Below are 26,067 nucleotides of genomic sequence, written 5' to 3' on the forward strand. Positions count from 1 at the left end.
ATGCATAAATCTTCCTTACTAATTAAAAAGTTCAGAAAATCCGTCTTTCCCTTTGCACTGCTATGTAGAAAGATCTGTGTGAAAAATATAGTTGCAATTTAGAACAAATAAATAACAATCTCTAAATAAAAGATATTGGCCTTAATTAAGAGAGGAAGGGGAGAAATTAAAAGGAGTTGGACAAATTCTACCGATGCAAAAGATGCAGGCAAGGAAGACAGCTTTCCCAAAAGAATACCAGATATCTTAAGCGCCAGACAATTTGTGAATTCTACAAAATCAGAAGTAAGTAAGAGCAGAGAGTTAGTGAATCAACCAATAAGCAGGATGGCAATCTTACAAGACCTTAATCCCCTGAAGAGAGCTTCATATCAGAAATTAAAATGCATACGTGGCATCAAAATACAATATATAAAGATTTATTTTTATCCTGAGAGATCACTAAACATCTCACAATTCACATATCCCACATATCACGTAATGGTCAAGAGGAAAACTGTTAAGTCCTCTACTGAAACATTTGAACGAAGTTTCATACACTTAATATGATATATGTGTGTGTGTAAGTTTTTTCAAAATCAGAAACTAACAACAATTGACCTTAGTGAAAGAATTCTACCCAGCCTTGAAACAAAGTATTCCTTCCAATTAACCCTTTCAAAGAAATGTTAAAACAGAACCAAACCAAACCCTAAACTAAACAGCAAAAGTCACTGGTAGAGCACTGGTCATAGAAAGCAGTCTTTAAAATAAGCGAAGCAAATTTCATTTCTTTTTTTTGAACGTTTCACTATCCATTTCTCAGACAGGGTTGCATACCCACATTCACTCCTTCTGCTGAGTGATCTCCTTCCTCATATGTTTTCTAATCGTCATTACGTTTGAGTAGTCCCCTAAGAAGCACCACGGTTTTTGTATTAGCAGGAATAAAAATGTGTTTGCGTAAAGAACTTCTCATGTCAAGTCTCGCACTAACAGACACTGTTCTGAATTTGGGCTGTATCGACCATCAAGGCAGAAGGAGCTTTTCAACGAACTGCTTTTCCCCAGTGGAATTTTGGTAGCGCAAGTGGTATGATAAAAGAAACATACCTGCTGCCTTCTCTTCTTGGACAGGTATCGTCCATACCAGGGGAAGGAGTGACAGGAGTAGAGTGAGGAGTTCTTCTCTACACGTCAATGCCTGTGTTAGAGACAGGACAATCCTTCATGTTCTGAGGTCATGAGACGCGGAAGTCCTAGTGCTTTGTCTTAAGTTGAACCACGAGTTCCTTCTTTCTTAAAAGGTTGCATTTGAGAAGCCAAGAATCAAATTAACTGATCTCAACTCCCATTAAAGTTGTGATACTTTTCAATTTATAAACCTTTCCAATGACAGGAGAATGTAGGAGTATTGGACGGTATTTAGCACGCTCTTGCTGATTTTTCCCCAAATAGCTGTTATTACCACCATGCACATTGCAAGAATTCCTCACCTATGAAAAAAAAATGTGCTAGGTGAAAATGAAAAGTTCAGCCCTATGAATTAGCAAACCGATAATGTAAAGCTACTGAACAAAAAGTCTTCATGCGGCTACATGTAAAACTCAGAGAACACAATTTTAAAAGGAGAAACTGACATGATTAATGAAGAACATCTATAAAGAAAGACTTACTAGTGAAGGTAATCTAATGAATATGTATCAACTGCACACCATGTCCACAGCACTGACTGTCTTACCCTTTCTGGAGGATATGGTCCAAGCCCTGGAGAAGGTCCCTTCATTTGGTCCATAAAATACATACACACAAACAGTTAAAGGACAATACAAGGCACGTGGTATAAGTAAGTACCTGGGTGTGGTACGCATACTCGGTGTCAGAGATCAGAAAAAGGAGCGGTCATTGCCAGAAGTATGGAAGTGGGACTGGAAGCAGAGAGCCAGTCTGGACACTGACGTCATGGGCAGTAAAGGAATTGACAAATGAAGTTCAGATTCCTCACTTTAGTCAGTGGGCAGGGAGTCACAGTAATATAATCGGATTTGCTTCTTAGAAAGACCACTCTAGCCACTGTATAGAGGACAGAATTGGGGCGGGAGGGAGAGGGATTGATTGATCAGTGTTTAGAAGCAAGGAAAACAATAATCTGGATAAGAGATACTGATAAACAGAAGTGCTAACAATAAATCTGAAAAGGAGACAGAATTGAGAAATTGCAAAGAAGAACTGAAATAACTTACAGTTGATTATCTATGAGGTGGAAGGGGGGAGAAAAGAAAAATCTGAAAGAACTTGGAGAATTCTGGTTTAGGCAACAAGGTGACTGGATAGATAACCGGAGCTTCAGAAAAAGATGTGAAGTACACAACTCCCAAGTCTTTTGGGAGTCCCTGCAGCAGAAGTCAAGGGCACAGGAGATTTCCTAAGGAGAGCATGAAGAATGACAAGAGTGGACGGATGGCTTTGGAACACTCACCGTTTCAAGAATGAAGAAGGTGCTGGAGAGAAAGAAGTCTGTAAAGGAGACTGAGAAGTAGCACCCCCAAAGAAATGTAGAACAAGAGAAATCAAGGGAAGAGAGCAGTTCAGGAGAGAAGAGAGGAAACCAGGTCAAGAGCTGTTGTTCTTTAGTTGTATAAATTGATGGCAGAAAAGCATTTATCAAGTAGAGGGTCACCAGGGACCTCGGCAAAGGCGGCATTAATGCAGTGATAAGGGTGCAAGTTAGATGCCACAGGCTGAGAGTTGAAAGGAATGAGAAGAGCAGAGGCGCAGCATTCAGACTGTTCCTTATAGTGCCCTGGTTATGGAAAGGCTCAGAAATACTTCAAAGGGAAAATCCGAATTTCTTTTCAGGCTGAGAAGACCCTTCGTGACATGATTCCTACTGACTTGTCCGGTGTCAGCTCCTGCCACCACACCTGACCCAACCCCACATGTCCAGCTACGAAGGGTTTCCTGAACACTACTGGTCTGTACTCCCCAATACGCCTGCCTCACACGCATTGCTTTTTTTGCAGCTGTCCACTACCGTCCTCCCGTCGGCCAAACGCTAACTCATCCTTCAGGCAGGTCTTTAGTCCCTCTGTGGAAAGCCTTCTCTAATCCCCTCCCCAGGAAAGCTACATTTCAGGTTCCTGATTTACTTCTCATACAGCAGTCAACTTGCTGAACTGTTCATGTCTAAATGTCTCTATTATTCAATCAGGAAATATTTACTGAGCCCCTACCATGGGCCAGACGCTTTGGATGGAGTGGTGAACAAAGAAGACAATATTCACTTTCTCACGAAGCTGATGCTCGTGCAGAGGAGATGGAAAATAACGGGCACAAATAAGAAAACTCCAGACAGAACGCAGTGCTAGGAAGAAAATTAACAGGACAGGGATTACAGAGTGACGGGCCACTTGAGTAGATACTTAAATGAACAGAAGAAGGAATCCACGCAAAGATTTGGAGGAAAAGGGCTCTTGGAAGTATACAAAGGGTAGGGAATGAGCTCGGCTATTTCATAGCACAGCAAGCGGGCCAGGATGGCTGGAGGGCACAGGTTGGCAAGGTGGAGAGTGCCAGATCCAATGTGGCCTGTGGGCCATGTGAAGGAGTTTGGAGTTATCGATGTGTAATATGGTCTTTACAAAAACGTAAACCAATTTTGGGCACATCGTTCCTGTAGAGTCCTCCTAATCTGAGTCTTTCTCTTGAGCAGATGAACTAGTAACATTCTAATAGAGCTTGCAGAAACCTCAGGAGTGTGTGAATTGCCACAGCCCTTGCTCCAGGACAGGACAGGACACTGGCAAATCCTCATCGCTACGTGAACAGGCATTCCTGCCTCCCGACCTCGGTATGACACATTGTCTGGAACTTCTGTCACTCCCTCCCACTTGGCTAAGGGGTCCCTCACTACCTTCAAGGCCCAGCCCCAGCTAAACCTCTTTTGTGATGCTTTTTGTTCCGCACCAACCCAAGTTTACTGTTCCCCCTCTGGACTGCATGCCTGTATCCCCATTTCACCGAGTGGATTAGTTCTTGGAAACCATGGGCCCTTCAAAAGAATGGGGTTGTGGCAAGTGCAGGTTTTTGGTTTTTGCCATCTCTGCTGGAAGTGCATTCTGAGGAGAACACCCCTCGCCTCGCCGTGACCCAATAAATAGAACAGTGACTGAACAATTCTTGACTTCATTCAATCACAATAGTTTCTAACACAATTCATCACTGGGGAAGCTCTTGGTAATCCTCTGGACCTCTTACTTTCCTAGGTATTGCATATTTCCAGATTTACTTACCCTTTCGAATTCCAAAGATACCACACATCTAATTCCATCCTTTTGCAAGTCATAAAATCATTTTCTCTTATTTTGCAAGCATCCTGGCAAACTAGGGCAAACCAAGCTCTGGTTTTCTCTCCCAAGGTCCTAATTAGTCACAGTGTCCAGAAGAATGCGGTGTTACCTCACGTCAACCAAGTGGAGAGTTCTCAACATGGCCTATTAGGCAATTTAGGCAATACATGCTATAAACAGATCCATTGCCTGGCTATTCTTGGACTGTCCGATCTATAGAAATCACACCCCTTCTCATTTAATACTTACATTTTTATGTTTCTCCTTCTGCGGGGAAAATGACTGCAACATGTCTTTTTAAAGTGTATACCAATAATAAGCAGGAAAAGCACTCTCATGCAGGTGGTACATTTTTAGTTCAATTCAAGAAATATATTTTAAGTACCTACCAGCTGTCAGGCTGTTCCTTTTACAATTCAAGGGTTTAGACTGGAATATTAATTGCCTACCCTAGTCGTCTAGAAGAAATGGTGGCAGGATGGGAGAGAAAGGGCAAATGAGCCAGGGGAAGGGCTGAGATGGGAAGCCAGATGGATGTCCAGCAAGTCGCAAAGGCAGGTGGGTACCAGATCATGGGGTTCGAGGACCCCAGGATGACAGGCTAAGCTTAGAGCTTGAATTGCATTCAGAACGTGATGGAAGACTACTGGAATCATTTTAATTGGTATTAATGGTATTACTTTAAATCAGCACTTCGACATGCTAATTAAATTGAATATTCCAGACATAAGCAGAAATATATGTTAAGTCCTTTATTCCTTCTGCCAGAGTGTTATAATTATTTCCAATATATATGTGTACTCATACGTATATAAGAACATGACTCTATTAGTACTGTAAACAGCATCTTTTTTCTTTTATTTTCTAGCTGTATAGCTATAGCTAAAGGAAAGAGTGATCTTCCGGAGTTTTCTGTGCGTATCGCTTTTAAGAATGGCATTTTTGTTACTCCATCTTTCTCACATTGAGTTGTCATTACTTTCATATTCCACTTCACCACTGCCTGTTTTTTAATTTTTTTTTTACATTTATTTATTTTTGAGAGACAGAGAGAGACAGAGCACAAGTGGGGGAGTGGCAGAGAGAGAGGGAGACACAGAATCCAAAGCAGGCTCCAGGCTCCGAGCTGTCAGCACAGAGCCCAGAGCGGGGCTCAAACCCACAAACCGTGAGATCATGACCTGAGCCGAAGTTGGACGCTTAACCGACTGAGCCACCCAGGCGCCCCAGTTTTGCATGTTTTTAAAACATGATATCAAACAGAAATAACCATAAAGAATTATTCTTCTACTGATTCTATTGTGGAGCTTTTTCCTAAAAATATTACTGGTTTTTCTACCCTTTGCATATGGCACCCTCTGAATCTATTTTTTGAGTTTTTGTTAAGAAAAATGGATTAATTTTGCCAAATGCTTTTGATGTCTCAGGAAGCTAAACACGCTGCTTTTTCTCATGGATGTCAAACATTATGGTGGTAGTTTTTCTTGAATTATAATGGGTGCCACGCTCTTTTTTTTTTAAAGGACCAGATGGTAAACATCTTAGGCTTTTTGAGTCCTAAATGGTCTCTATTGCATATTCTTCTGTTTCCTTTAATAACTCTTTAAAAATTCACAACTATTCTTAGCTTGTGGGCTGTCCAAAAACAGATCACTGGTGGCAGGATTTTGGACTGCAGGCCACAGTTTGCCCAGCCAGTGCCTGGTGTCGCTCCTCTTTCCCTGACAGCAAAGGATGGTGATAAAATGGCTGTATTACTCTTTGCCAAGACTCCAGAAAGACTTTGGGTGGTACCTCGTAAATGTCATCAGCTAGACAAAAGTCCTACTCGGAATCTTGCGAGGATTATTCCATATAAGCTTTATGTGCCCAAAGTAGAGAGGTCTGTCTCAAAAACAGTTATAGATGTGGCTTTTGGGGAATGTAGTGAACACCATTAAAATTCAGAGGAGACCCGTTAACATTTTTCAAGAAAGCATGTATTATTGAAAAATACCAACAGCCACTTTTCTCCATGCATGAAGCAGGGTAAGAAAGCTGCACATGATAAGCTATGTCTTACGGGAAAGAGAAGAAACCCCAGAGGAGGGAGCCAAGGGTCCTGGAGAATCATGGAGTAGGGCAGAACCATTTCCTGTCCCAAGAATAGGGGGCATTGACAACACACGCCTGACAGGAGTTCAGGGGGGCAGTGACCGCTACGTGCCTCTGGTCACTCTCCTTTTCGAATGCAAGCATCTAGTGTGGTTAACTTGTCCCTCATCATCATTGTGGATGGCTGAGCGTGGCTCTTATGTTCACAGGTAACTAAAGTGCTGCACCTGGAAGCCTCATCTGCATCCAGAACTGACCTGTATCATGAGATCATGAACTTCAAGCCTGATGCCACGATGGGACGAAACTTTGAGAGTCCTGCGAGAGATGGAATGTGGGAGGAATGCTAACAAATGTGGCCAGAGAAGGGGCTATGGTAGATAAAGTGTGGCCACAGACAATCTTCTGAAATGACGGAGTCTATGTTCCCATCCCTTAATTCTGGGCTGGCCCTGGGACTTGCTTCAACCAAGAGAACGTGGCAGAAGTGATGTTATGTGACGTCCCACAGCTTCTCTTCTCACCCTCTTGGAATGCCGGCACAACCATGTCAAGAAGCTGAGTCTCTCCTACTGAAACGTGAGAAGCCGTGTGAATGAGAACTGAGGCAGCCGGGCCAGCAGCCCCATCCAAAAACCCTTAGTCTTCTGCCGACAGACCGCACCTTCAGAGATGAGCCCAGACGACACCGCAAGAAGCCAAGGCGGTGGTCCCAGTTGAGCCTACCTGAACTTCCAACTCACAGAAACACAAGCAAATCAATGGTGTTTTATGCCACTAAGTCTTTGGAATGTGGTTTGTTACACAGCAATCAATTGACACAGTCATTGCTCCTATGTATTAGCCTGGGTGTAAAGGGAGATAACTCAACGGATTACCTACTCTCTGTGGCTAGCACCACTGTCTGGTGGCTAAGCTGATACTTTCACTACTCCAAGAAGCAGGCATATCAGCACCCCACTATGCCCTCATTAATGCTGGACTAATGATGCATGGATAAATCTTGACATGTGTGTAAACAGAATCTGTAGACCTAGATGCAGCAAACTGAAGTTGACTTACTATTATCACCTTTACTAACTTTAAAAGTTCGCCTTATTTTCCTACTGAAATAACTCTTGCTAATAAATATTACCAAAGACTTACTTGTCAACCTTGAAGAATAATTTTCATTGCCTATTTTCTTGTTGAAAAACCTCCCCAGTATTTTCAGAATAAACTAAAGTCTCCTTGATGTGGTACACAAGGCTTGCCATCACGTGGCCCCTGCCTTCCAGTGTCTTCAGTAGCCAACACCACACACACAGCCTTTGTTCTAACTCCTCTAAACGACTGCTAGGTCACTGAATTGGTTCTTTCTCCTCTAGCCACCAGGGTCTACATGTGCGGTTTCTCTGGCCTCATGCTTCCTCCCTCTTTAAATGGCCAACCCCTACTTTGAGGTACCAATTTCTAAGAAGCATTTCCTCGCGACCCGCTCCTCTGCACTCCCCAAATATTTCCACACTGTTTTGTCATCACTGCTTTTTTTTCAACTTGTCCATCTCTTCAAAGGCTAAGAGGTCCTGGTGGGGCACCTGGGTGGCTCAGTCGGTTGGGTGTCTGACTTCAGGTCAGGTCATGACCTCGCAGTGAGTTTGAGCCCCGCGTTGGGCTCTGTGCTGATGGCTCGGAGCCCGGAGCCTGCTTCGGATTGTCTGCCCCTCCCCCGCTTGTGCTCTGTGTCTCTCTATCAAAAATAAATAAATGTAAAAAAAATCAAAACTAAAATAAAATAAAACAGCCTCTTCAGTTAAAAAAAAAAAAAAAGCTAAAAGGTGCTGGTACAGACCATCTCTCTTCTTTTATCTCTACATCTAGCAGAGGTGCTGGCATTTGCTAGGTACTTAATGGTCTGCTGAATAAACCAGTGAACAAATTATGTAGCCATATTTCTAAAGGTCTGATGTGTCTTTATAATACTTATTTTATATATTCCAATGATAAACCATGTATGTAGTACTATGTATTAAAGTGATAATACTACAAAAAAATTAGGAAGAAAAAAGTACTCTCTTACAAAGAAAACAGCTGAAGATTAAAGAAACCTATTAAATTCTTTTTGGGTTTATTTTTTTTAATATTTTTTAAAATATTTATTCAAATATGTGCTGTCTGCACAGAGCCCGACACAGGCCTCGAACTCACGAACGGTGAGATCATGACCTCAGTCACTTAACCAACTAAACCACCGAGGCACCCCTTTTATAGGTTTATTTATTTTGAGAAAGAGAGTACACGCGTGCAAGTGGAAGAGAGGCAGAAAGAGAGGGAGAGAAAGAAAGAGAAGGAGATAGAGAGAATCCCAAGAAGGCTCTGCTCCATCAGTGCAGAGCCCCACATGGGGCTTGATCTCATGAACTGTGAGCTCATGACCTGAGCCCAAACCAAAAGTCAGACGCTTAACCGACTGAGCCACCCAGGCACTCCAAACCTATTATAATTTTTAAATAGTGCTTTATTCATAAATGTATAACCTCCTCCAATAAAACTTCATATCTTACTCAGCAAAATAAGTAAAAACTTTATAGAACATTCATAAAGTGTGAACATATATGGAAATTATGTATTTATATATTGGAGTTTTAAAAAGTAGTATTTATACACTTGTGTTGGTAATAAGTCATTGTAACTTTCTATTCATTACATCAGAATTAAGCTACTTATATTTATAACCAGGGTATAGAAGAAATCAGAAACCATTATTATCAATGCTATATGAAAACACGTAGCAATTTTGTTGGAAGGGATCTTTTAAGTCACCCAACTTGAAGTATTTATGTTACTGATAAGGGTATGGAGATCTGAAGAGGCCACCCATCTCATTAACACTGGTGCCAAGGTTAAAAATCTATGATAACCCTTCCTTTTTGGGCTGGACAAATTTTCTGTCAAAAAACTTATAAATATCTGCATATAAACTTCAACTGTGCCATCTTTAACCATTGAGAAGAATATATTTTTGCTACGTACGCAGACTATGCTTTCCCCCAAAGAATAAACAGATTAACGTGTCTGTGTATAACAGATCACGACCAAATGGGGTTTATCCCAGGAATGCAAATGATGGTTTCAACATTTAGAAACCATCAGTGTAATTCACCCACATTAATGGAATTAAAAGAAAATAATATGATGGTCTCAACAGATTCAGAAAAGGCATTGACAAAACCCAATATCCATTCAGGATAAAAGCTCTAACAGACTGGGAATAGACGAGAACTCCCTCTTTCTGATAAAAGGCATCTAAGAAAAACCTAGAGCTAATATCATGTTTAGTGGAAATACTGAATGTTTTCTCTCTAAGGTCAGACATAAGGCAGGATGTCCACTCTCATCACTGCCACCTACCTTTGTACTAGAAGCCAGTGCAAGAGACAAGAAAATGAAATAAAAGGTATACAAATTGGAAAATAAGTGAAATTACTATCATTTACAGATGATATGATTGTGCACATAGAAAACCCTAGGGACTCTACAGAAAACTTTGAACATAAATAAGTGAATTTAGCAAAGGCACAGGGCACAAGGTCAATGTACAAAAATCAATTACATTTCTGTGAGCAACAAATGACAGAAAATAAAAAAAATTAAACGCAAACTACAATAACATCAAAAAATAATATTCAGAAAAATTTACCAAAAAAATATGCAAGACTTCCATACCAAAAACCAAAAAATATTGCAGGGCAATTAGAAAGACTCAAATAAACAGATATTTACACCATGCTGATAGACTGAGAAACTCAACATTGTCGATTCTCTCCAAACTGGTTTCTCGATTCAATGCAATCACAGCTGAAATCCTACCAAGCATTTCTGCAGAATAAGCCGCTTCTAAAATGTATATGGAAATGCAAAGGACCTAGAAGAGTCAAACATTCTTGAAAATGAAGACCACATTGAAGAACTTGTACAACCTAATTTCTAGACATACTGTAATGGCCACAGTAACCCAAACAGTACAGTATCAGTGAAAGAACAGATGACAGATAAATGGAACAGAAGAGTCTAGAAATAAACTCCACATAAATGGTTAACTGATTTTTCACATAGGTACCAAGGCCACTGGGGGAAAGAGCAGACTCTTAAGAAGAAATGTTGCTGGAATAACTGGGTAACTAACATTAACTCAACGTGGATCACAGACCTCAAAATAAAAATACTAATTAAAAAGATTCTAGGGAAAAAAAAAAAAACCACTATCTTTGTGACTTTGGGATGCAAGATAAGGATTTCTTAGAATACAAAACATGCTATTCACACAAAAACCCCTGCTGTTCTAAAGGCATTGTTAAGAAATGAAAAGGCAAGCCACAAAGAACATATTTGTAATCCAACAAAGACTTGTATCCATAATACATTAAACAAACAAACAAACAAAACCCCCTGCAACTGGATACCAAACAAATAACCTGACTTTTAATATGGGCACAAAACTTAAACAGACATTTGACGGAAGTCATACAAACAGCCAGTGAACACATAAAATAGCACTCAGCATCATTAGTTTTCACAGAAATGCAAATTAAAATCACAGTGAGATACTAGTTCATGTTCACATAGGATGACTAGTATTAAACAGATTGGCAATGCCAAATATCAGAGAAGATACGGAACTGGAATTCGCATACCTTGCTGGTGAGAATGAAAAGTGGTACAAACACTTGGAAAAAACAGTCTGACACTTTCTTATGACGTTAAACACCTACCCTTCGACACAGCAATTGTATGCCTAGATATTTACCCTGGAAAAATGAAAATATATTCACACAAGGGCTTTTTTAAGGATGTTCATAGCGGCTTTATTTGTATTAGCCAAATGGAAACGAAAGCCAAATGGTTAAACAACAGGCAGATGGTCGAATGGTGGTATATCCACACAACAGAACACCAATGAGAAACAAAACAGTGGATTACTGATTCACGCACAACAGGTGAAGATCCGAGACGTGAGAGTACATGCTGCATGATTCCATTTATGTGAAATTCTAGAACAGCAAAACTACACTGAGATGTTAGAAACTACAACTGTGGTTACATTGGAGTGGGAGAAGGGGAAGGGCTGCCTGAAAAGGGCATGAAAAGCTTTTTCTAGAGTGGTGGAAACGTTCTAGACTTTGACCCAGGCCGTGGTTACACAGGTATCACCCAACTGTATACACTTTACATCTGTATGTTCTTAACATGTAAATTATACGGTAATAAAAAGTCGGTTTAATTCTTTATACTAAATATCTATTAATAAAGTCCTGGCACAAAGGTGAAAGGTAAGGGCTTAAATTGTCTCTCCCCAGAGCACCCAGGAAGTGCTCCTTCGTGAGAAGCACACACAGAAAAGCTGAAGTTCCTCTTGAAATGCACAGCTTTGAATCTAGTGTTTTGATTCCATGTGAAATGATTAAACTTGTACAATTAAATTCCCCTTAAAGATTCAAATGATCATTCTCCATTTCCTGGTTTAAATAATTAAGTGTTAATAAGCCCTATTTTTTATTTATCTTTATTTTTAAATTAAAACAAATTTTTAATGTTTATTTATTATTTATTTATTTTTAAATGTTTTTATTTATTTTTGTCGAAGAGAGAGAGACAGAGCCATGAACGGGGGAGGAGCAGAGAGAGAGGAAGACATAGAATCCAAAGCAAGCTCCAGGCTCCAAGCTGTCAGCACAGAGCCCGATGTGGGGCTAGAACCCATGAACTGTGAGATCATGACCTGAGCTGATGGCAGACACTTAACCGACTGAGCCACCTAGGTGCCCCAATGTTTATTTTCGAGAGAAAGAGACAGAGTGCAAGCGGGGGACAGGGAGAGAGAGGGAGACACAGAATCTGAAACAGGCTCCAGGCTCTAAGCTGTCAGCACAGAGCCTGACATGGGGCTTGAACTCATGGACCATGAGATCATGACCTGAGCTGAAGTCAGATTCTTAACCAACTGAGCCACCCAGATGCCCTTTTTAATTATTTTTTTTTTAATGTTTATTTGTTTTTGCGAGACAGAGAGACAGAGTGTGAGTGGGGGATGGTCAGAGAGTGACGGAGACACAGAATCCAAAGCAGGCTCCAGGCTCTGAGCTGTCAGCACAGAGCCTGACTTGGGGTTTGAATCCACCAACTGTGAGATCATGACCTGAGCCGAAGTTGGATGCTTAACCGACTGGGCCACTCAGGTGCCCTAAAAAGCCCTATTTTTTAAATGGCTATTTATTTGCTCCCTACTTCTACTTCTACTGTTCCTACTTCCATTGCTCTAAATAATTCCAAAAGTGAATGACTGGGGAAAAGGGAACATAAGATATTACCCTAGGAAAAAATATTGTTGAAATTATGACTTGAATGATTTCAGTCATTTAATAATAATACATTAAAAGGTATTTCATGACTTAAAAGAGAAAGCATATAACTATAGAAAAGAAAGTAGATTAGTGTTTGCTTAGGGCTGAGGGGGATGGGAAGGATAAGGGAGTGACAGCTAAAAGGAACTAGGTCCCTGTTCGAGGTGATGAAATGTTCTAAAATTGACTATGGTGACGGTTGCATGTATCTGTGATTATGCTAAAAACCACTGAGTTGTACACATGAAATGGGTGAATTCTAGGATATATGGATTATATCTTAATACAGCTTTCATTAAAAACCTTCTGAAATTTTGATTGGGATTACATTGTGGAATCTATACATCAGTTTGGAAATAAAAAGTATCCTTACACTATTGACTTTTCCAATACGTGAAAATTACACAGTCCTACATTTATTTGGGTCTTCTTTAGTTTCCCTCAATAATGTTTTATAGAATTCTGTGTAGAAATCTGTGCATATTTTATTAGATTTATTCCTGAGTATTTGATATTTCTGATGCTATTTATGTATCTTAAAAAAAAAGAGAAAGCACTGAATTGTTCTAATGTGGGGTAAGAAAATGAACAGAGCATGATATGCTTATTATATCACCAAAATTTTGAAATAAAAATCATTACACATGATCTAACAAATAATTTTTTCTAACTTTAAGTTTTATTTTTGAAAAAAATCATACAAAATACGAAAATTAAATTATATGTAGTTACATAATTAATAAATAAAATTCATGAAAAGGAATAAAAATATATAAACCTGAAAATACTCTGGAAAATTTCATGACAGGTGGACACCACAGTGAACAAATACTTCCTGATATATATGTTAGGCTCCTTAGCTTATTGTGAGAACAGAGGCATTGTTTAATTTTAGTCTCTGTCTTTACCCAATATATGTATTAGCAAAATGCCTTCATAGCAAAGAAATTTTAACAATGGTTAAGTTTATATCTGAAACCAGTAACATATATCAGTGTTTAAAAATGTCTGTCATGGGGCGCCTGGGTGGCTCAGTCGGTTAAGCGTCCGACTTCGGCTCAGGTCATGATCTCACGGTCCATGGGTTCGAGCCCTGCGTCGGGCTCTGTGCTGACAGCTCAGAGCCTGGAGCCTGTTTCGGATTCTGTGTCTCCCTCTTTCTCTGACCCTCCCCTGTTCATGCTCTCTGTCTCAAAAATAAATAAATGTTAAAAAAAAATTAAAAAAAATAAAAATGTCTGTCATATTGGTGCTATAGGGGCCTTTTCAAGTTAACTGAAATATTATTTAACCACATAAATTAGTCTCCTGAAAGCAGATAGTGAAATTTTTCTTTCATAAAATACATATTTATTTTCTACTAAAACAAAGCAAAGATATAAATCACATTTGGGCTTCAAGTTAACCCTGTCTGAGTTACTTAATGTTTCTGCACCTGAGTTTTTCATCTATAAAAGAAGATTGGGGTGTCAGTCGGCTAAGTGTCTGACTTCAGCTCAGGTCATGATCTCATGATTTGTGGGTTTGAGTCCCGCGTCCGGCTCTGTGCTGACAGCTCAGAGCCTGGAGCCTGCTTCCGATTCTGTGTCTCCCTCTCTCCTGCCCCTCCCCCCTCACGCTCTGTCTCTGTCTCTGAAAAATGAATAAACCTCAAAAAAAAAAAAAAAGATTGGATGACATCTCCATCTCCCAACTAGCTTTAAAGTTCCACTAATTCTATAATAAGGAAACAATAAAATGCTTTATGTTCAGACCATACTTTAAGCAAACACAATAAGGTACAAAAAACTAGACGTACACAAAGCATTCTCTACTTTTACCCCAGAATTACTAAGCTCCCTAAATATAATTTACACCAAATTTTTCAAAAAATATATCTGACATTTATTGAAAGTGCGAATTCATAATGTTTCTGAATCGTACTCTTATATCCTTAGTAATAATCATAGTTATCTCACACTGGTATTAGGACAAAAAGCATAATACGGATGAGGCCATCTTAGAATCCTAAGGCCATTTATAACCTAAGACATTTCTGACATTTTGGAAAGTATCCAAATAAATAGTATGTTCATAAATGAGGCTGCTTTTCTTTGTTGGGAGTGATGTGAGAGATAGGACTTTATCTCCAAGAGACTCTCACAAACTATGTAACTCAGAAATCATGTATCTGTAATTAACTATGATATACTGAGGAAAAAAATGATTTGATACGAAATGTTACCTGATCAATGATAGAGTTTAGCTTGGTGAGTAACAGAAATCCTCGGCCATGGACAAGGTAATGTCCAAGGGTTGCCATGTGTGTCTCCTCTTCCTCTTCCTCCCTGGCCTCCACCCTCTGGACCACTGCATTGCAAAGCCGGTTGACATCCGTCAGAAATTCACGTGCCAGTGAGTTACTGTCGGTGCTCATGACCGAGCTATAAGATAAATATTGCAAAAAAGAAGATTAGAGAAATAAAAATTTACGTTTAAAACCAGGTGTTTTTAAGGCTGTTTTTAACTAAAGCCTGACTTTAAATTATTGGGCATTGGTACTTAACCCTATAATATTTTCAGACACAGATCTAGCCAGGGCTCCTTAAATATTCTTGCATGGCGGAAATTAGTCCCAGGTATGGAAATGGCTGAGCACAACCAAGAACGGGAAGTGAAAGCACCACGGAAGATGCACTAGTGACTGGTGGCAGTTAAGGTAGATCCCCACCTTCTTCAAGAGCCGCATCGTAGAATAAAAATACACTCATAAAACATGCTTGCTTTACATGGTTTAAAAATATGAATGGACCTTTTAAAAAATATGAACTATTTTTCACGTGACGGAGCTGACAATCAGTGATGCCCCCTGCTGCAAACACCAGAGTTCAGTTAATGGAAAGAAAAAGGATTTACTACCAGGTAAATAAAAATTGAACAATAAAAATTGAACAATTGGCAGCTTAAGTTATGCCACTTTGCTTCCTACTACACATTTAAATCAAATAAAGGGCAACGTGACATTTTAAGATGAAGGAAAATAAGGTAAAGCAGACAAAAGAGAGGAGAAACACCAATATAAAGAAAAACGTATAACTATTTAAAATATTTTTTTAAATCTTTATTTATTTTTGAGAGAGAAAGAGCAAGTGGGGGAGGGACAGAGAGAAACAAAGACACAGATTCCAAAGCAGGCTCCAGGCTTTGAGCTGTCGGCCCAGAGCCCGACGTGGGTCTCAAACACACAAACCATGAGATCGTGACCTGAGCTGATGTCAGTCGCTTAACCAACTGAGCCACCCAGGCGCCCCAAAATGTGCAACTGTTTAGAAAGGAAAAATCATGAACAATAAATTCTCCAAAGAACTTCAGAACAGTTTCATCTTAGGGCTAAAGGTACTTTTGAAACAGCCAGTAACCTTTAAAAACTTTTTAACCTGAAGAGGTTAAATTAAATAAGATGCATATTGTGGAGTCTTCCTTCACCCATGGGCGTTGACAGGAACCTGCCTCAGAGCCCCTGCTGAGAAGGCAGTGGACCATATGACCATGCCTACTGCCAAAGGACAAGGCTGGCATCTGAGCACTAATCAACCGAAGCACACCTGATTCATGGGGCAGCCGATGAACATCTGGCTGCAAGATGTGACTTGTTCAATGCAGCTTGCAAAGAGGCATTGAGCTAATCAGGCTTTCTTTCTTTCTCATGGGAATTTGAATTAAAGGGCATAGCTGATGTGCTGAAAAGTCACATAAATATGGGCCCCTGGTGGTTATCAGGAGGTGGTTGAGGCTCAGAAGAAGCCAACTGGGTGAAAATGAACCACCATGGTGCAAAGAGAAGCAGATAAACACAAAAGAGAGAAAACAAAGAAATTCCTAATACTACTTTGGTTCCTGTTCAGTCTTGGGCCTGATGGATTTAATTCCTGGATTCCTATCAGGATCCTAGGTATTATTACAGAGCAATCCTTTCTTTAGTGTAACAAAGATCATTGCTTTTAATATTATTGATCACTAGGAAAAAGAAAAGTATAAAAAAAATGTATATTACTCTTTATCCAAAATTGCAGCAATAATTTCTCTTACATAAATGCTGGTTCTCTATAAGCTTTCATAATGTAAAATTATTCCATACATCAAATAGTTTATAATAATTTATAATAACACATACTAATTATATATATGTATATAATAATATAAACTAGTTCATATTCAGTCCATAGTTATCCAATTTTATTAACTTATTTTACCTAATCTGTCACTGATTTTAAGGTAGATAATTACTTACATCAGAGAAATAATTTTAGTGTTCCACTAAAACAGAAATAAGACTGCCAGTTAAAGCGTAACACACTGCCTTCTTATCACTTAGAATTTTCCATACAATATCCCCTTCTCGGCCATCTAGACCACCCACCCTATGAGATGCACCATCTCCTATGAGACGCACCATCTCCCACTGCTCCTGGGATTTTCTTCCAAAGATGCTGACGTCATTCTGTGAGTTCTGATGCAGGTGTTTTCTTGATCTTACCAGATGGGATCAGCAAAAAGTGTCCGAAAACAACCCGGAAACATTTAAAACTCATCAGATATCGTACCGATGGTGCATGTAACTCAGCTGCAGTACTGATTATGAACAGCTGTGACCAAGTTCACTCGTGAGCAGGCACGAACAACCCCTTCGTGAGGGCAGCCTGCCGACAGGGCTCCCTAGACACCACGAAGTGCAAGGCACGCTGCAACTTGAGCAATATTAAAAATGTGAAAGATCTAAAAATTGTGGTAATAATTAGGGTCTATTTTCCAGAAATTAAGATAACACGAATATTTAGTAGTGAAGAAATAATTTCAACCCCACTTCCTAAAAGCACAAGATGCCAGGTCAGCCAAAAGCATTATAATCCATGAGGAAATGTAGGCTATTCCTGATTTTTAAATGTACATAAAATAAACACACAGTTACATACACAGGATCTTATACATAAATGACCTACTATCTGTTTTGGTTCACTTTGGACATCTGTTCACCTGCGCGCTCTCTCACTCTTCTTTACGGCCCGGCATCCTGCTGCAGGTGCACATTACCTGTGTTTCATTATACAGATGTACTATTAACTATGCAGCAATCTCTTATTGAAGATTTAGGTTATTTCTCATTTTTACTACCATAAACAGAGCTGCAATGAACATCCTTGCACTACTTGCACATTTATTCTCTATGTCCTTGTGGTGGAAACTTGTCGGAAACATGTATTAGGTTTTATACCTGACTTGTTAGGTCTGCTCCTAGATGTTTTGCAGTTTTCGCTGCTATGCTAAATGGGATTTTGTTTCCATTATACATTCTAAGTAGGATAGAAAACTGGTTTATAGGAGGCAAATAGGAAGTAGATTTATTTTGATATAGTAATCATATACCCAAACTTCTTACTTTTTTTTTTTAGAAATTTCCAGATAAAAAACCTTCTCATTTACAAATAACAAAAATTCTGAATCTTTCTATCCAACATTCACATGCTTTCCACTCTTCTATCTAACAGCTTTAGTTAGCACTGACACAACAACATTGGTAGGGGTGACAGGGGACACTTTTGCTCTGCACATTAAGAAATATTCATTTCTTCCGACTCATCTCCTAGGAATGTTGAATTTCATTGAATGCCTTTCAGCCACTCTGAATGCCAACTGAAAAGATGATTGCATGGTATTTTAAAAAGATTTTTTAAATACTTTGAATACCCAGTAAAGTATAAAGGATACATAACATGAGGTTATAGCCAATACTCAGACTTGGCATGTATTAAACATTATGCTATGTTCAGATCAGTGTGTGTGTGTGTGTGTGTGTGTGTGTGTGTGTGTGCGCGCGCGCGCACGTGTGCGCATGCTCAAAGAAATCAAACCTTACAGTACAGGAAAGCGACACCCCACCCAACTTCTTCCTCTCTTCAGTTGGTGTTCATCATTTCTATACATGTTTTTATAGCCATAAAATATTCAATATTGTTTTAGCTATTTTTAAAATGTATATAAATAGTATGCTATATGTATCCTTTATAACTTTGCATTTCCCTCTTAACGTCACATTTGTTCCTTTAAACCATTGTGCAATAATGCTATTGTATGAATACACCACAATTTGTATATCCGTCTCTCCTACAGGAAAAGAAAGTTTAGTTGTTTGTACTTTGGGGTTTAATTAATGTCACATAACTATGTAGTTTCAAAGGGTTAGACTGAAACAAGTATTTTGACTGTTAATATCTATTACATTAAATACTTACCAATCTCTCAACACTTCTGTAACATTTAGAGTCCTTATAATTTGAGCTCATGAACTAGATGAAACAAATATTCCTAGAATAAAGTTTCACCTATTAAAAAAAAAGACATCCATATTAATGGTAATAGTAAGACACAAATAATTTTAATAAAGCTCTGACACAAAAATCAATGGCCAGTCTTCATATTTGAGGTAAAGGAAGCCAACAAACTTTGTGAACCTCAAGAACACACTAAAAATTTCTGTAGCTCCAAGAACAGAATCTTGAGACAGGGAGTGTTAGCACGTGATCTGAACAAGGTGACTTGACCACAGCTCCTTACTCCTCCTCTGCTCCCAGCTTCTTCCAACCTCCAGAGGAATCACCAGTTAACTACAGAGGAAGGAGAATCAGGCCAGGGTCGATCTCGATTGGAATCAGGGAGGCAGTGGCATACCACCTGCATGCCATGGGGAGCCAAGTCGCTACTCTCCTGTGACAGTGAGAGGCATTTGAGGATCTATGAAAACTCAGAAAAATACTAAAACCAAATAATGAATAAACTACCACTAAACCTCATATCCGTGTTGAATTTTTAAAAATGAATTAATCTTTTGTGTACAATACCATGAAGGCTATTTCTAGAATACTAACGGATAAATTTCTACTCCTGGTGTAGCCGCAAGATGCTTCTGTTTGGTTACCAGTTTTCGCTCTATAGTTTTGACTAGACAGAGGCATAACAAATATTTCCTTAACACAGGTACAAGGCAACCATGAACATTTATTTTGAATCACAAGTTTTAAAATCAGAATGATCTTTAACTCTCTCTAGATGCTCAAAGCTAGAGAACTTTCTTAAATTCCCTTCAGCTTGGCAAACACTGCTTGTACCACATTGTTCTAGGCACCTGAGGATAAAGTCTGCAGCAATGGGATTGGCTGTTCAACTACACAGGGCTTTATGTGATGTAGGAAAAGACACCCTTTCCCAGGCTGCGGCAGCCCCACAGCTAGCAAAGTACAGGCTAGATTTCGGTCCCCCTCCTCCACTCTGAGCACCAGACATCAGTCCATCAACTGCCGGACCAACTGAAACAGTCCTGGAAAGAAGCCTCACCTACACCGTCCGTACCTGCTCCTGCTGCATCCTGAACTACTAAAAATCATCTCGATATTTTGAACTCTAAAATTACAGAAGGGGAAGTTACTGATCAAGTTGTGAGCATAAATATGGTATTTTATTAATTGCTTTGACTCTTACAAGGTGGAGCCATCAGAGATGTTATGCGTGATGTTATGGTGATTCCAGGTAACTCAGCATGGCCGTTAGAAGTGGAAGCTGACAGGGGCGCCTGGGTGGCCTCGTTGGTTAAGCGTCCGACTTCAGCTAAGGTCATGATCTCACAGTTCGTGGGTTCGAGCCCCACATCGGGCTCTGTGCTGACAGCTCGGAGCCTGAAGCCTGCTTTGGATTCTGTGTCTCCCTCTCTCTCTCTGCCCCTCCCCTGCTCATGCTCTGTCTCCCTCTCTCTCAAAAATAAATAAGCATTAAAAATTAAAAAAAAAAAAAAAAAAACAGCGGAAGCTGACAGACAACTGGATCCGTCTGTTTTTCCCTGTTATCAGGGAACACTTCTAGGCCATGCTGAGGGACTTCTCTAATACTTGAAACTGGGATGGCTTCTTTATCTATATTTTACGCAGCCCAGCTTGGATATCCATGGAGTTTCATTCTATCCAAGATTGTCACTCTATCAGCGGGCAGAGTCAGTTGTGCCCCCCACCTTCCTCTGCCCCCACGATCACACACACAGCTGCGCTCCGACCTTTATCATCCTGTATTATACCGGAGGGCCATAAAGTCTGCAAATACAGCCTTGGAAACTAGATTGATGCCTTAGGGCATTATATGTATTTGCCTCTGTTTCCAAACTACATAAACACCCTGTAGTTACTTATGACTGTCTTACCCACTAGGTCATGAGTTCCTTAAGGCCAGGAACCCTGCCTTACTACTTTTTGTACTTTATAGCTAAAATATCAAATTTAAAAATCATTATTAGTATCATATTCAACTTTTTTTAAACTTTAAGTTCATTTATTTATTTTGAGAGACAGAGAACAAGTGAGTGAGTGAGCAGGGGTGGGGCAGAGAGAGAGAGGAGAGAGAGAATTCCAAGCAGGCTCCATGCTGTCAGCACAGAGCCCGATGTGGGGCTTGAACTCATGAGCCATGAGATCATAACCTGAGCTGAAATTAAGAGTTGGATGCTCACCTGACTTAGCCACCCAGGCACCCTATCATATTCAACTTCTAATGCAACAATTCTTATAATGCCTAAATAAATAAAACTTTCTCCTAACAATATTATAAGAACTTTTATATTCTTAAAATAAATGAAAAGCATAGCAAAATACCTGTAATCACACAAATGACCTCAGGAAAATAATGTTTCACTTCTTCTTTTCTTTTTTTTTTTTCTTTTTTTAATGTTTATTTTTGAGGAGAAGGGAGAGGGAGGGGCATAGAGAGAGGGAGACAGAGGATCCAAAGTGGGCTCTGAGCTGACAGCAGACAGCCCGATGTGGGGCTTGAACTCACGAGCCATGAGAACATGACTTGAGCCGAAGTCGGACTCTTAACCAACTGAGCCACCTAGACGCCCATAAGTTTCACTTTTTCTAATACAGTGACTGGTAAAGTGTAAAACATGAATGGCCGAATCAAAAAGCAAAAACCTGACAATGTATTAGCTATACCTCTTAGTTTTATTTCATCAGAAATTTCATTAATATGGCATTTACTTCAACAAATATTTATGGAACATTTACAACCTGCTGGCTCCTATTTTTGGCACTAGGAACAGTGCAAAAACAAAGTCCCTGCCCTCATGGATTCCAGTGAGATACAGACAGATGGAAAACAAACATATCGTAATGTCAGGCAGTGCTAAGTGTTACAAAAAAGTAAAGGAGTAAGGGTACAGAGCAACAGGAATGCTACTGTCATAGAGATTCCATAGCGATAAGGCTAAAGAGGTAATATCTGAGCTGAAGCCTGAATGAAGGAAGACAATGGGTCATGTGAGCATCTGGGGAAAGCAGTCCAGGACTCCAAGATTAGTATGTTTGATGCACTGGGTACTGAGTGCAAGAGAAGAAGTTAAAAATTATTACAAAGAGGGAGAAAAGCTACTCATTCCCACTTGCCAGGGACTGAAGTAAGGTGTGGAAAGGTGAAAAAGAAGTGTTCCCCTAGAACTGTTTCTCCTTAAGAATGGAAGTCTCCTTCCTGCCTGCCCCCCACCCCACAAAGTCCACAAGACTTTTTAAGGCTGTGTGAAGAGCAGCACTGTTTAGTGATCGACAAGACAAACAGGACAGGAGGGTGGGAGGGAACATAAAGTTCTATTTTCGCTATGCTAAATCTGACAGGTGGCTTGAAAACCAAGTAGAGGGGCGCCTGGGTGGCGCAGTCGGTTAAGCGTCCGACTTCAGCCAGGTCACGATCTCGCAGTCCGTGAGTTCGAGCCCCGCGTCAGGCTCTGGGCTGATGGCTCAGAGCCTGGAGCCTGTTTCCGATTCTGTGTCTCCCTCTCTCTCTGCCCCTCTCCCGTTCATGCTCTGTCTCTCTCTGTCCCAAAAATAAATAAACGTTGAAAAAAAAAATTAAAAAAAAAAAGAAAACCAAGTAGATATTTGGATACACCAAACTGGACTCCAGGTGGGGAGGCTGGAACTGGTGAATCAATTTGGGAGTTATCAGCATACGGAAGGATTTTAACAGGACGAGAAGGATGAAATAACCCAGAGCAGTGCTGTCCAACAGAACTTTCTGCAATGACAGGACTGTGGCTAGTGGCCACACTATTGATCAGTGGGGAACAGAAAGTGAGAATAAATGAAGCAGAGAAGAGATTCTAAGGCCCAGCCCACGGGTTAGCATCCCCAAGTCGGGAAGCAGAGCAGGATCCAGCACAGGACACTGAGAAGGAGCAGCAGGTAGGGCAGGAGAAAAATAAGGAGAGCGGTGCCTCCCAGAAACCAGGTAAAGAAAGCTCCAAACAGGAAAGATTGATCAACTGTGTCAAATATTGCTGACAGGTTGAGTAAGATGAAGACTGGGTAATGACCACAGGATTTAGCAACGTGGAAGTTACTGAAACCTGTCAAAGAGTAGTCTCAGTGGAGTGGCAGAGGGTGGTGAGGAAACGGAGGCAAGGGGGTTAAGACAGCTGTTTTGGGAAGTTCTGCCATTGGGTGGCAAGGAAATGGGTGGTAGCTTGAAGGGAACATGGGGTGGGGAGGTGGTGCTTTTTATTTGTTTTTTAATGAATGACATTATGGCACGTTTGTAAGCTGAGATACTATTATAGCATGTTTGCATAGCATGTTTCTCCAACAGGGGAAGGAAAATAGGTGAAAAGCTAGAACGAGAGGAGGTAATTGCTGCAGCAGTGAGTAGGCAATATGAAGAGTATCTAGCACACAAGTGACAGGAACAGGGACGGTTCATGTAATGGAACAAAAAGGATGACAGTACGTGAGTACACGCAGGAAGATTAGCAGCTCTGGCAGGGAACAGACCAAGATTTGGGCGCTTTTGTTTCCTTGGTGAAACAAACTGCAAGGTTCCCGGCTGAGAGTGAGAAGTAGGAGGAGGTGTTAACCAATGAGTGGAACAGGGTCAAAACAGCAACCCCTAAGAGACTTCCCCCTAGGCTGCCATTAGTAACTAAGACTAGTTCGGGTGTTCAATCCCTGGCCTGTATTATGGTGCAAGTCTCCAACACGTTCCCATGCACAGAATGATAGAATGGATGATGTCAAATACCGTTTGGGAGCCTAGATATATCACAGCCTCAGCATCTCCTAACCTGTGCATGTGGCATCCCTGCCAAAAGCGGAAACTGGGCTACCTGGAATGAATTATTCTTACAAAATCCCTGTAACCCTGACTGCTCATCTTCACCTTTTGTAAATATTGGAGAATCTTTTAAAACGATCTCTAGAATCTTCTGCAGGAGTAGCATCAAGCTCATCGAAATTTATGTTCATATATATATACACATGTATTTATGTTCATATATATACGTATGTACATATACATATATATGCATGTATACACACGTATATACATATATGTATATGTACACACATATATATACACAAATACATACATACATAATTTTGGAACTTTAGTCCTCCACAGTCTTCTAACAGTTTTCAAATTCACCACAATGACTCAAAGATTACCAGTTTGCCAATGACATTAACACATTTTCTCAGAATCTGAACCTGAGATGTGAACTCATTTAGAGCAGCCAATGGTTCTGGTACAATCTCCTCTCTAATCCTGGGCTTAAACTTTCTCCTATTATTATTCTTACATCCAGTCTCACTAGTCTATGTATAGATCATTCTTCATCATCAAAGAAGTCAGAAACACAACAGAAGCTGAGAATTTTCATTTACTCTCTGTATCCAATTATAGGGTCAGGGTTTTTGTGTATTTTTTTAAATCTTTTTAAAACATTGTGTGTATAGCTGACACAAAATATTACATTAGTTTCAGGTATACAACATAGTGATTCAACATCTCTACACTTTATGCTGTGCTCACCACAAGTGTAGCTACTCTCTGGGGGTCAGTCTGTTTAAAAGAAAAAAAATCTATTATTTGCTTGCTGTTTTCATCTTCTACATATAAAATGTAAAAGGTCACCCTTAACCTCTTTCAAAACCTCAGCTCATTATTCTCTTAGTGTTGTACTCCATCGACCACCGCCCCTTTTTCTGAGAGAGAGAGAAAGCGTGCACGTGTCCGTGATCGGGGGGGAAAGGGGTGGGAGGTGCAGGGGGGCAGAGAGAGAGAATCCTAAGCAGGCTCCATGCCCAGTAAGAAGCCCAATGCAGGGCTCAATCTCACGACCCTGAGATCATGACCTGAGCTGAAATCAAGAGTCAGACACTTAACTGACTGAGCCACCTCGGCATCCCTGTATTCTCTTGTTATATGTGAGATCTGTACCTACATCTACATATTTTTGTTTCGTATCCTTCTTTCCCTCTTCTACACGTATTATTTTAAAATATGAGTTCATCTGGCCACTTTACCTCTCTTTTCTTCACATTATCTCCAGTGGTTCAGTAAAAACTCTGCCTATGGCCACCTTACAACCACCTTCCCTTCTGGAGACTATATCCATGGCATCTTATCTATCTTTTCTTTGAAAAAAGATATGTACTTCTAATTCTCTAAATTCCAGCTTTGACCCATATTCCTCTTCCTGTTTTTTTTACTGATCCATTTAGCTACCATTTACTAAAACACCCACTCTGTGCTAGGCACTAAGAATGCAAAATGTGAAAGTAATTCCGTCTCTGCGCCCAAGAAGGTCCCATTATGGTGGCAAAGGCGAACCAATACACAGGTACTGTATACCGATGAGGGGACACTGAGCCCAATTTGAGTAGTCAGGGAAGCTTCATGATGGACACAATCTTTCAGTAAAAGTTGAGCATGTAAAGGGAGAAAGAAAAGGGGGGCAGAAAGGCATTACAGACAGAAAGAGCAGCTCAAGTCAAGTCCCTGAGAGAATTACGGTTAAGTGTGGTAATAAAATACAAAATGAGAAGCAGGAAAACAAGGATGGAGAGAGCAGTGACCAAGGATGAATAAAAGGACCTCCTGGTGGGCTCAGAGCTCAGCAGAAGTTGAAAACCATGAACGCTGGGTAGTGTCACTTTTCTCAGATGTTTGTGATTCTCCCGCAGGGCTTAGCTGCTTGGATCTAACAGTAGATAACACAGATTGTGTCGCTGACATAGAGATGGGAGTTTGGGTGGGTGAGGCGGCAGAAGTGAAAGGGAAAGGGAATCAAGAGTACAAGTGAGACAACAATCCATACAGTCAAAACTGGGCTGTAGACCAGGTAGGAAAGAGAAAGAGGCCAGGTAGATGCTGACATACAAGCTGAAATACAGGCAACCCACGTCTATGAGATTAAAGAA

The 26,067-nt window shown here is 40.2% G+C and overlaps 1 protein-coding gene across 9 annotated transcripts in view; it reads right to left on the reverse strand.

Annotated features, from left to right (window-relative positions):
• LYST (lysosomal trafficking regulator) overlaps positions 1–26,067 on the reverse strand; it is a 191,017-nt gene that overhangs the window by 130,857 nt on the left and 34,093 nt on the right. For 7 of the 9 annotated variants that reach the window (XM_053207470.1, XM_053207475.1, XM_027046953.2 and 4 more), the window contains 3 exons: positions 19,072–19,161; positions 15,027–15,225; positions 1,093–1,183 (listed from right to left, as the gene is read on the reverse strand). In XM_053207470.1, coding sequence (XP_053063445.1) covers positions 1,093–1,183; positions 15,027–15,218 — 283 coding nt within the window. In that variant the 5' untranslated portion in view covers positions 15,219–15,225; positions 19,072–19,161. The remainder of the gene's footprint in view (positions 1–1,092; positions 1,184–15,026; positions 15,226–19,071; positions 19,162–26,067) is intronic. The other 2 variants (XM_053207473.1, XM_053207472.1) reach the window with 1 other exon arrangement.

This window comes from Acinonyx jubatus, chromosome D2, assembly GCF_027475565.1.
Source record: "Acinonyx jubatus isolate Ajub_Pintada_27869175 chromosome D2, VMU_Ajub_asm_v1.0, whole genome shotgun sequence".
Taxonomy (NCBI): Eukaryota; Metazoa; Chordata; class Mammalia; order Carnivora; family Felidae; genus Acinonyx; species Acinonyx jubatus.